At 41.8% G+C, this 12,091-nt stretch overlaps 1 protein-coding gene and 1 long non-coding RNA gene across 3 annotated transcripts in view; one reads left to right on the plus strand and one right to left on the minus strand.

Annotated features, from left to right (window-relative positions):
- The window catches only part of LOC141765156 (uncharacterized), a 297,228-nt gene that overhangs the window by 241,029 nt on the left and 44,108 nt on the right, over positions 1-12,091 (plus strand). The gene's annotated exons all lie outside the window — the stretch shown is intronic.
- Positions 717-12,040, minus strand: LOC141765133 (macrophage mannose receptor 1-like). The gene is made up of 10 exons (XM_074631106.1): positions 11,989-12,040; positions 11,803-11,885; positions 9,872-10,572; positions 8,021-8,146; positions 6,685-6,784; positions 4,448-4,516; positions 3,893-3,984; positions 2,627-2,752; positions 2,268-2,367; positions 717-922 (listed from the first exon to the last, which is right to left on the minus strand). Exons 2-10 carry the CDS (start codon positions 11,864-11,866, stop codon positions 855-857), a joined length of 1,446 nt encoding a protein of 481 aa, XP_074487207.1. The 5' UTR covers positions 11,867-11,885; positions 11,989-12,040; the 3' UTR covers positions 717-854.

The following is a 12,091-nucleotide window of genomic DNA, read 5'->3' on the forward strand; positions in this document are numbered from 1 at the left end:
GGCCGAGGAATGTCACTTCCTCCGTCACCCAGTGCAGTTTATTTAAGACCAGCCTTATATTACAGAGAAATTTCATGTTATTCGGAACTTGAGTCAAATTAGTGGGAAGATTTGGCACTACTGGAGCTCTGACATATACTGCATTAATCACTGCTTTCAAATCTCGAACACAATGCCAAATAGTTGGTTTGGTCCTCTTGAGGAGCCTTTTTAACAGAGAAGACAGTTGTGCTAATTAATAATAATTAATAATAATTATATGTCCTCCGAGCTGGACACATAACATCGGTCTCTATGTGCAGCTGGCTGTGAGACGAGTGGTCGGGGACCACTGTGGATCCGATAGTTAGAAAATTACATGAAATAGAAAGAGCTCATCATCAAGGAGCTTTGTTCACTAGAGAGTTGTGGTAGAAATTCACAGCGTATTATAGATTTATTGTCTCTAGACACACTTTATGAACCCATACGTCATCGTCATACGTCATACGGCATCAACGACCGGCGTTCTTCCTGGGGGCTTGGACCGGAACAACAGAGAGTGAGCGGTCCTGTTCGAACAGATAGATTGGAAATGATAACTGGATTTACTGAGGAGAGTCTGTCTGTCTACAGAGCAGAGTGGGATACAGATAAGAACCTTTTGTTTATTGTGTAGAAAAATTGACAACTACATGATGTAATGCAATAAAAAAAGAACCACCCTGAAACTCCGGGATGATAAATTAATCTTTAATTTGTTTGGTAAAATTTGCATAGCACAGATACTTTTCCATTTTGAAAGAATTCAAGAATACATTTGGGTAAAATATGCACGTCTGTCCTGTGTGATTTGCAGATTTATAGAGCATCCTTCACACGACCGCATCCTTCACACAAAACGAAGGGAAGTTCTGATTACATTCGTAATTGCTCCAACCATCTGTAAAGACAGAGAGAGGTTAGATACTAAAACTGAACATGTTCTCATGTCCTATACAGAACAGTAGAAGGGTTTTTGCAAAAAACGTCCAAAGCCATACCGTATCAGTTGGAAAAAATATATATATAATTCATAGATCTACTTCATACATGCTGGTGGTGGATCATAAAACAAGTTTTATCTCAACACCATAAAGCAACCACCAGGTTTGCTGCACTTAAAGTGGCAATCTGTAAGATTTCAGTCCTGATTAATTTGCAACCCATTCACTATAAAAAAAAAATGTTTGTCATTGGACGTTTCTGCAAACCTTGGATATGCCGAATGTCGACGTTTCTGAACCAAAAATACGGTTCATAAATAGTTAGTTTCATATCAGCCTTGTATGACGCTTGCAGAAACGCACAATGCCACGTCTTTAATGTTGTGAAACGATTGGTTAGGCAACAAACTACTTGGTTAAGGTTCGAAAAAAGATCATGGTTTGTGTTCATATTATAATGTCACAACATAACAACACAACGCAACAACGCAACAAAACCACTATAGTTAGGTTTAGGACATGGTTGGGATTAAAACTACTACGTTTGTACAGTGAAAATGATACTGAACGTTGTGGACACGGGACATGAACAGTGGTCTCCTAGATGAAAGCCTTGTGTTTGTTGGACGCATCCTTCTTCTCGCCCGCCCGCCCCGATGTGTCCATTTTTCGCTCTTTAAACTACGTCACTTTCTCTGACCGAATGCAAAAACGTCAACATTGAACGTATCCCTGGTTTGATGAAACGTCCAATACCAAAAAATTTTCCGGGCGACTGGGCTGTGATTTGGCGACACCCTGTTTACTGGTGGTAACAGGTAACACGACGTAATATTTATTTATATTTAAAAGAAGAGAAAAAAAATTAATCCCCATTAGTATATGACTGTATGAAAATAATTAATCTATGTAAGATGTTTACATGTACGGCAGAATGGTGCGTCGCTTTAAATGTTGCAGATACAAGGAATTGTGGGGCGGCATTATCTCCTTTCCTTTGGTAAAGGATGGTCCAGTGTATCCTATGCTAAAGGATAGGCATTGAAGCACCTTTCCTCAGCATTTAGAGAATTCAAACAGCTCTTATCACGGCTGCTACTGAGATACTTCCGGGTCATTTCACTCCGTTAGGAACCTTCCTAAGAGAAAAATACTTTTTGATCGCAGCCCCAGTTGGTAATACTGCAAATATCTTCGAGATTATTACTTTAAGCTGAGGTTTGATTTAAAAAAAATGACCAAGAGCATATGTTTAGGTTGGATGAAACTGAGATTGTTTTAACCACCAAGTGTGTTTCTTACCAGTGTTGTATGTTGAAAGGCATGGGTAGGTAACGTCTGGAGACATCTGAGTAAAAAATCCCTGATAAAACCAGGAACCATCGAGCCACATCCACTGGTCCTGGAGGGAGACGGGGAAACATTATCTGTTAATAACAAAGTTCTGATGGATTTATCTTATTTCTCCGTGTGTTGGTGACACTATCATTAGTATCTAAAGCCAGTTTGTGTGTGTATTGTTTTATTGATTGTAGAAGAAATAAGATGATCCAGGTAAACATTGGTGCAGTGGGGTTGATTTACAGAGTATATTAAACTCTGTAAATCAACAATACAACACAGAACATCTTAATACTTAATGTATTGCTTCATCATCTCACCTCCAGGTAGAATCCACCCAGCCAGCTTGCAGTGTATCCATTAGCAGCAGTCTGCTTGTAGAGGAAGAAATACTCGTCAGGGCTGTGGACTGAGACCAGGCTGGCCCCGAGACCAGCACAGTTAACCTGGCGGAGAGAAAGAAGACAGAAGAAGGATGAAGCGTGGAATAGAGCACACAGAGACGAAGAGGTGAAACCAACGCCAAGGAAGAGTTGGTAACAATAAAGAGGTACAGAGGTGACAGATGAAGACGAGGATGAATTAAGAAGGAGAGTGAAAGATGCGAGAGGAGGAGAAGGAAAGAAAGTGATTGTGGGAGGTAAAGAGAAACAGAGGGAGAGTAAACTAGGTTTGACTGTGTCTGTTGGATTAGACTTGAAGACCTCCTTTTTCAACTGTGTGATGAATTCAAACCTGCAATAACTCATGTTTAACACACGCCAAATTCACACCAGGCAGCGGCGAGGTGCAGCTCGCCACAATGATTAAATTTTTCTGCAGCTGGGAGGCGTGTTTATGTGTTTCAGGCGGGAAGAAATTCTTTGTCACATTGGTCAACATGTCACACGAGTCACTGTTTACTGATTGGTTGTGGGTCCTCTTTAGCCGCACTTTGCCCCTTAAAAGTTAAACTTTTCCCAATTTTAGTTTGGCCGCACTTCACCGCAGAATCAAAAAACGGCCGCAGCTCGCAGAGCTCGGGAGCGGCCGCCGCAGCTTTTCATTAGACATTGCACGGCAGCTCGCCGCAGGCCGCACTTTTCCGCCGCTCTGGTGTGAATTCGGCGTAAGAGGGCAGAGGAAGCAAAAAGGACTACAATTCCTAATCAGATCCTTTGAGGTGGATGTGTATAGTTAGCACTTCAACCTCATAGTCCTCGCTTCATTTCAAGTGGCAGGTCCTATTATTCAAAAGTAATGCAGGCTAAAATATTCCTTCATCCAGCTAACTTGGTCCCTCAAAAAAGAACATAATGTTTGGGGTTAAACTTGGAAAAGTTTTGGTCATTATCCAGCAAAGTAAGCTTTGAGCTTTAGGACTTGTTACTCTGAAGAACTGAAAACATCTAGGTTTGTGTGAGATCATCAAAAATCTAATCCAAAACAACTCCACTGTCCTACTTGTTAATGTGAATATCACAAGAGCAAATGATGGGCGAATGAACCTGTTTATAATTGATTAAATTTGTATTTCTCTAATCTGTGACTGCATGTTTATCAATTTTGTAATCAATATGGGCATGGCAGTTATACTGTGTGTTTACATCAGCGTCAGGCCAGCTCAGAGACTCATAGTTGTGGTAGTAACAGCGTCCCTGGAACCCCGTCCAGCCTTGAGGACACAACATGGACGGTGCTGTGAATGTCAAGCAGAAAGACAATTAGACATCGTCGTACAATTTACAACAATCCTGTGAGTTCAAATCCACATCAAGACGTTTTCACCTACGATCGTCTGACTCTCTTTTCCTGTTCGAGTGTTGGATACTACGTCTAGGCAGATTTGTTACACAGCAGTATTAAACTGCTTAAAATACTTCATTCCCTTGGTGTGATTGAGAACAGTTTACCAGCAGAGCCAAAAACTAAATGGCTGAACCGATCACTCCTGTTGATCGAGCGCATGTGTGAAACTAAATCGTTTCAGGCTGTTCTGATAACTACTAACACAACTTAGTAGGGCCTTCACAAGTAAGATCATTTTGTAAGAATCAGTGTAACATGAAGGACAATGTAAGCATTCTGAATTAATCTTCTCTTTCATGTTGTAACCTCCCTTATATGTTTTTCTGTCATGCAAATAGATCAAATTGACTTACGGACATTGGAGTTCTTCACACAGATGGAGGAATAGTCACCAGCGTTGCACTGGGAATTGCTCCATGCTTCTGCGGAAAGAGAAGATTAGAAAAAAAAGGCCGTGAGAATAATGGAGCGGAGCGTTATGTAACTGTGCAGATAATAAATGCCTGAACTCACGCCAAGTATCTGAAAGCTTTGATTTTTTTTTTCATTCTGTATGTGATGAGCTAAATCATTGTCACAGTCACTACTGGGGCATTCCATCAGAAATCAAACTACTGGCTTGATTTTCATGAAACTTGGTGGAAGGGTGTAGCGTAGCATGGGCTACAAGGAAGAACCCCGTTACATTTCGGATCGGATCAGCCATATTTTGACAGAATTCTAATAATTTTGGAAGTGGCTGCGCTGTGTTATAGGGTAGACACTTCTTTACATCTCCTGACGGTTTCATGTTTCATGCCCGCTATCGGTTGATTCACCTATCTCCCGATTCGATACTATCTCGATACTTGCGTGCCGATTCGATATGTTTTGCGATTTTTAAGTATTGCGATTCGATACCACGATTTATTGAAATTTTTGTTAACTTTCTTAACTCTAAACCATGGGAAAAAGTTGAATAATACTCTTTTAGGGACTTTTACTTTGGAAAATATCTAAATTGATACAGTAAGAATGTTTGATTTCCAGCATATATGTAGTCAGAGATATCCTGAAGTCAAATATATCAGTCATTGTCAGGAATTATTCATTTAATTTTAACCAGCAACCCAAAAAATCAAAGAATAAAGACATTTCCCTCACAAATTAGTGTTATTTTCTTTTTAATTTATAAGGGACATGTAATGTTTTATACTTCGGGTGAATATAATCCAATCAATCTTATTTCCATAGATGTATTTTGTGTATACAGTTCCCTTTGTTAACACCTTATCTTGAAAACCGGACGTAGTCACACATGCATACTTCCTCTAACTTCTCCAAGTCCGTCTCTAGCTCTCCCGTCAGCTCCGTTCTCTTTGTCCATCCATGGTCAGCTCCATCGGGGCTGTTTGAATGCATTTAACATAAATGTCAGTATATGGTGCTCTACAGTTGTAGCGTCGGTCCATTTGACCACGGAGATGAGAGCGACGGCCGGCTCGACTGCCGCGTTACCGCGATACGATAACGTTTCCTGTCCGTGACAGAGTTAGCATGCAGCTTTAGCCGTGATGTCTAGCTCTGCTTTTCCTGTCAATGTATGAAACCCAAAGTGTTTCCATCCTTTACTGGATGTGTAGTGTTTACCATGCTGGATTTAACATGTGAGGGTGCAGATCGTATCTACGCGGACCCTCCACCGTTTTCTACTTTTTCGTTTCGGCTCACAGCGGCCGCTTACTGTTTGTTTTGGTTGAAGGATACGGAACGGCTATGATGTCATGTTACTCAGACTACAACAATAAAAGTGGTAACCTCCATCTACCTCTGCATAGACTCAAATGAAGCAAATATATCGATTCTGGCGTTAAAAACAATCTATTTCAAAATCGTCAAAAAAAAAAACTGCGATACATAGGTGAATCTATTTTTTCTCCCCACCCCTAGTGCAAAGTCATGTGAAGGTGTGAAGACCTTTCCTTTTTTATTTTGAAGCCACTGGTCAAGGGCTGATGATAACTGGCTCATCTCATTTGGACCTGGACAGTATGTTCTGCCTGTTGCTGCAGTCCACCTCTTGTCATACGGCCGCTTGAAAGAAAGCTAGGAGAACTCCTAGGGAAGGTGTTCTACTTCTCAGATGGTTGTGCAGCGCAGTATAAAAACTGCAAAAGCCTTCCCTGACGCTTTGTGTGGAACTTCTCTGCTCATGGCACAGGACCATGTGATGGCATTGGGGGGAAAACGTCTAGCAACTAGAGCTAGTTTACAATGCTCATTTTAGAACCAAATACAGACTCAACATCAGCTGTACCTCTTTGCTTTAGAAGGGGTGGGCATCCAATATGTGGTCAACTTTGGGCCCCTGTATCCTGAATGGTTGGTCATTCTGGTTAATCAAACCACGTTCTAACACTCTCTCATACAGGTCAACATGTAGGAAATATTTTGTCCAAATCGAAAATCAGAAAGTGATTGATTTCTGACGTATTGTTTTCTGCTTTCTACTGGCTGCGGGCCATCAGGCAACTCACTGCTGTAGTTTGTAAAAGCCACCTATAGATTGTATTATTAGAGTCCCTGGACCTTCATGTTTGTGTTTTCTTACCATAAGAATTGAGCATTAGGCATGGGTTGCTGCTGTCCTGGGATTCCCCGCTCAAGCTGTTGTTGTAGAACCAGGAACCATCCATCCATAACCACTGGTCCTGGAGGGAAAGCACAAGATCATCATCAGTGCTTCGTTGTACAGTGGGGACTAATTTAAAACAACAACGTAAAATAGGAACGGATAAAAATCAAACAGCAAACGAGCACAGTTGAAGACATTAGATGGGGTGGGGGGGTTAACATTGGACTGTTTATTTTTGTCTGACTCTGTTCTGGATAGAAATGCAGAGGGAGTTCTGAATTGAAGCAAAAAGACTTTACACCATCTTCGAAAAATGACAAAAAACAACAACAACACACCACTCGGCAAATGATTAAAATAGCATGGTGGACCATGTCCAAAGCTACACTGAGGTCCTTCAGCACCATTTATTAAATATGTCTTTGGAGCAGTGTGTGAGTCGGGGTTTGCAGCGTGGCCCTGATGTAAAGCTCCATGACTTTCATGGTGTTGCATCACCATGACAGATTCAGTGCTCGAAATGCGATTTAGGCCACTTTCGCATTCGCTTTACCGCACCGTTGTGACAAAAAGAGAGCTGAGCCGGAAGGCAAAGCTCTCGATCTACCGGTCAATCTTCGTTCGTACTCTCACCTATGGTCATTAGGGCTGGGTCATGACCAAAAAAACCAGATCGCGGGTACAAGTGGCCAAAATGGGTTTTCTCAGGAGGGTGGCTGGCATCTCCCTTAGAGATAGGGTGAGAAGCTCAGTCATCCGTGAGGGACTCGGAGTAGAGCAGCTACTCCTTAGGGAGGTGTTCCAGGCAGGACCAGCTGGGAGGAGGCCAAGGGGGAAGACCCAGGACTAGGTGGAGAGATTATATCTCCACACTGGCATGGGAACGCCTCGGGATCCCCCAGTTTGGGGTCCCCTGCTGGAGCTGTTGCCCCTGTGACCCGACCTCGGATAAGCGGTTGAAGATGAATGAACCAGTCTTTTCCTAAACCTAACCAAGTAGTTTTGTTGCCTAAACCTAACAAAGTTGTTTCATGTGAACACGGAAGTTTATTTTGAAAAGACAGTGTATGCATGTAACGAGCAAAACCGACGCTAGAGGGGTACATAGAGCGCCATAGTTTGACCATGCTGCCCTATTTGACAACAAGTGTTCATAAAAGTATGCCACTCCCTCAGTCTGGAAAACACATCTCAAAACACATTATATATTATGATATTCCAGAAATTCCTCTCTTGTCTCTCATGCTTGTATTTCTTTGTGGTGTGGCAGATTATCATAGCTACTAATGTCATATCAGGATATGGTTGGTACCTGGAGGTAGAAACCGCCCAGCCAAGCTTCTTGATTTCCATTATTTTGGGTGAGTTGTTGGAGGAAACCGTACTCCTGAGCGCTGTGGACGGAGACCAACATGGACTCGAGCATGGCACAGTTCGACTGGTGGAGGAGAAGAAGACGTGAGGAAAAAAAGAGACACATTGAAGACCAAGTTCCTGATGAGCACATGGTCAACGTCCTGCTTTATACATATATACATATAATGCTTTATACAGATAGAACATTTCCTGCATAGAAATTAGATTGTGGTGATATCAAAATGTGTGCACACTATGTAAGAAATCAACTGCATTGAATTATCCATTGAAAACACACAAAACATGAATGTAATGGACATGATATATTGCTCTGGTGGCTTCTATTGTTGCTTCAGTCTAAAATAATAATAGAAAAAAATAAATGCACAGCACAAATGTTGATTTGAAACAGATAACCAAATATTCATCCTTCTTGACCTGATTAAAGGAAACACATTCCATCATATTTTTAACTTTTACTTTTTAGTATGAATATATATCTATGGAAGCCCATTTCTGCCAGGAAAGTGCAAAATATATATAAAAAATATTTGAATTTTGACTTTTTAAGTGAACATTATGCAACATTAATCCTGCAGTGCGGCACAGATCCCAGTCAAGTTACGCCCAGTCAATTGCATTGGGGGAAGAGGGGGTCAGGTTCGCTTGCCGCAAGTGCCACACTTGGATACAGGGTGGGGTCAGAAAGAATACATTATGATAAATTATAGATGGCCATCAATTCATGTGTTCTGAGAGAAAAACTAGACTTCTGCACCTCCTCATGGCTCTGTTTTCAGGCTTTAAAGAATCTAGCCCATGACGGGAGACTTTGACCAATCACAGGTCATTTCAGAGAGAGAGTGTTCCTATTGGCTGTGCTCTGGCTGGTGGGCGGTGCTTGGTATTTCCTCAACTTGATCTCAACATGGCTGCCGAGTCACAAACTTTCTCATTTTACAGTTGAACAGTACACTACAAGATGATTCTGGAAACATTTTAGGTGAGAAATAGACATTACAGTAACAGAATATTGATTCATATTTGATCAGCGCTACCTAGTTTGACCGTTTGGTCGGAGTTTGTGAGTGATTGACTTATAGCTCTCATAGACGGAAGCTGGATGGCAGACTCCAGATCAGCTCTGATTGGTTGTTTTCCTCCGGTCTGTGAAATCTTGCAGATGCCGTTAGGAGCCCCGGAGGACACAGAGGAACATGATTTTTTTCCAGATTACCTGTCTCATGCACTACTGTCAGGATATAGTGACCGTTTTTATAAAAATAACTTTTGTTAATCATATTTGCTCCATTTCTACCCACTGCAGCTTTAAGCTAGACGGGATGTGGAATTACAGAGAGTGCAGTTCTTTTAAACGTTTTAAATTTAGTTTGGGTGAAGGACAATCCGGTCTGTAGTCACTGAGCAAAGCTGGACCACCAAGGACACAAAGTATCAGAAGGAGAACCCGAGGCGGTTTCCTCGTTTCGGCCACTGAATTTAATCCAATAATTAAACTGTCAAACCACACCACGCAGCTCCCAGGTAGTGTCACAGTAAACACAAAGATGGCAAAGATAGTGGGTGTTATTTTGGTTGAATTTTGCGTATTAATAGTTGGCTTTTATTTATATATATATATATATATATAACTGAAAATATAGATTGTATGGACCCAGTAGTAGAGGTGAAATGCTGCCCTCTATTTGTTTGGAGCATGTGGCCAGGTATTACACATTGCACCTTTAACCTTGGGTTTTCTACAGAGAGAATGTTTTGGTACTGTGGTCTTATTTTAAGTGTTTACCTGAGCCTGAGGCCAGGTCATGCCGTCATTCACAAAGTAGTAGCAACGACCCTGGAACACCTCCCATCCTTCAGGACACGCCATCTGGCTCGGTGACAGAGGAGCCTGTGTAGTCGAGATTGGTGGTGTTGTTTCCGTCAATTGAGAAGGCGATGACAGAGGAGCCTGTGTAGTAGGGAATGGTTGTGTTGTTGGTGTTATTATTGGTGGTGGTGTTGTTTCCGTCAATTGAGAAGGCGATGACAGAGGAGCCTGTGTAGTAGGGAATGGTTGTGTTGTTGGTGTTATTATTGGTGGTGGTGTTGTTTCCGTCAATTGAGAAGGCGATGACAGAGGAGCCTGTGTAGTAGGGAATGGTTGTGTTGTTGGTGTTATTATTGGTGGTGTTGTTGTTTCTGTCATTTGAGAAGGCGATGACAGAGGAGCCTGTGTAGTAGGGAATGGTTGTGGTGTTGGTGTTGTTGTTGGTGTTGTTGTTTGTGTTGTTGTTTCCGTCGTTTGAGAAGGAGGGGAACAACAAGGAATTGATGTGGCTGTAGTCGTGGTAACAGTGGTCGCGATGGTAGTGTATCGTGTAGTCATGGTAATAGTGGTCGGTGTGGTAGTAGTGTCATTGTAAAGCCCTGTCACTGTAGTTGGGACGGTTGTAGCCGTGACGGTTGGCCGGGTTGTATTAGTGACAGCCTCTACAGTAGGAGGCACTGTGAAGAAAAGAATTAAAATCTGTATTAATCAAAAAAGATCATCACGTAAAACCCTCATAAAAGATGTTACAATCATATCTGCCACAAATCAACACGTATTTTATTCGTTTGAAAACATAAATGTAATCGATATTAAAGGCAGAGATGATGATGTCCTCCAGTATACACTATTTGTTATATTGGTTGAAATGGTCTTTGCACCCCGACAGCGATCCATTACTGATGAGCTCTGAAAAAAAGGACCGGAAAAGAGCCGTCATCTGTAGCTGCTGTAATCCTGTAAAAACATCTACCAATCACTGCCTCGAGGTCCGCTTGGAAAGAACCAATCAGATGCCTCCCTGCTCGTACACTACCCCTTGGCGTGCACCAGCCTGAAGCGATATAAAGCTAACATTAGGCAAACCTGAGAGAACAAAAGAGGTTTAGCAGAGGCTGCACGGTGTAAAAGCTCAGAAAGATGAGACCTAACGGTGGGACTCTTATTACCTCCGCCAAGGCCAAAGGCCTAGGAAGGAGGTTATGTTTACACCGGCGTTGGTTTGTTGGTTGGTTTGTCCGTTTGGACGATAACTCCAAAAGAAATGAACATTTGTTATGATTTGACACCAAGTAAAAATATATTAATTGAACCAACCTCTTCTATTCACTGACCTACACACAAGCAACGGGGGTTTGGTAAAGAACTTTTAAGGCATTGTAAAATAAATTTTTAGATTTTAATCATTTGAAACTGAGATCTATAACACGAACTACAGTAGATACAATTTGTATTAATTTGAAACTGAGATTTTAATCATTTGAAACTGAGAAGAAGGATTGCTATTGCAACAACACATCATCAGTAGGGTAAAACTAAACTGTCTCACGACGGTCTAAACTTAGCTCAAGTTCCCCATTAGTGGGTGAACAATCCAACGCTTGGTGAATTCTGCTTCGCAATGGTAGAAAGAGCCGACATCTATGGATCAAAAAGCGACGTCGCTATGAACGCTTGGCCGCCACAAGCCAGTTATCCCTGTGGTAACTTTTCTCACACCTCCTGCTTAAAAACCAAAAAGTCAGAAGGATCGGGCAATCAAAAGCTTTCTGAAAATCTATGAAGCAACTAAAAGTAAGCCTCCCTACTTGTATTCTAGCATGAACTATAGTAGATAAAGAATATATGGGGTCAACACAAGCTATAGGAGTAGAATCTACTCAATGACTTATTTCTAGTTTACATACCTGATGCAGCCCTGACAGAGAAGACGATGCCGAGGAGAACACAGAGGACAAGAGATGACTTCATGGTGATGAACGACGCGTTCCTGCCATTAAAGAGAACGTTAACCTCTCAGCTCTTAAAATTCACTTCAACCCTTATTATTATTATTATGGTTACGAGGCGACGAAGGCAGCAAAAAGGCTTACCTGGTTGTGGTGAATGAGAGATGGTCTTCGACTGGGAGGTCCCGAACAGTTCTGGGCTTTATAGTCCCACATCACGTTAACACATCTCAGTCTGACGTGTACA

Source organism: Sebastes fasciatus, chromosome 3, assembly GCF_043250625.1.
Source record: "Sebastes fasciatus isolate fSebFas1 chromosome 3, fSebFas1.pri, whole genome shotgun sequence".
Taxonomy (NCBI): domain Eukaryota; kingdom Metazoa; phylum Chordata; class Actinopteri; order Perciformes; family Sebastidae; genus Sebastes; species Sebastes fasciatus.

Excerpts from the sequence above, each read along its gene's own strand:
- LOC141765133 (XM_074631106.1), bottom strand. The coding sequence starts at position 11,866 with ATGAAGTCATCTCTTGTCCTCTGTGTTCTCCTCGGCATCGTCTTCTCT. Across the intron at positions 6,785-8,020 it reads TGGGCGGTTTCTACCTCCAG|GACCAGTGGTTATGGATGGA; the intron begins GTACCAACCATA and ends CTTTCCCTCCAG. Across the intron at positions 2,753-3,892 it reads TGAGCTGGCCTGACGCTGAT|GTTAACTGTGCTGGTCTCGG; the intron begins GTAAACACACAG and ends TCTCTCCGCCAG.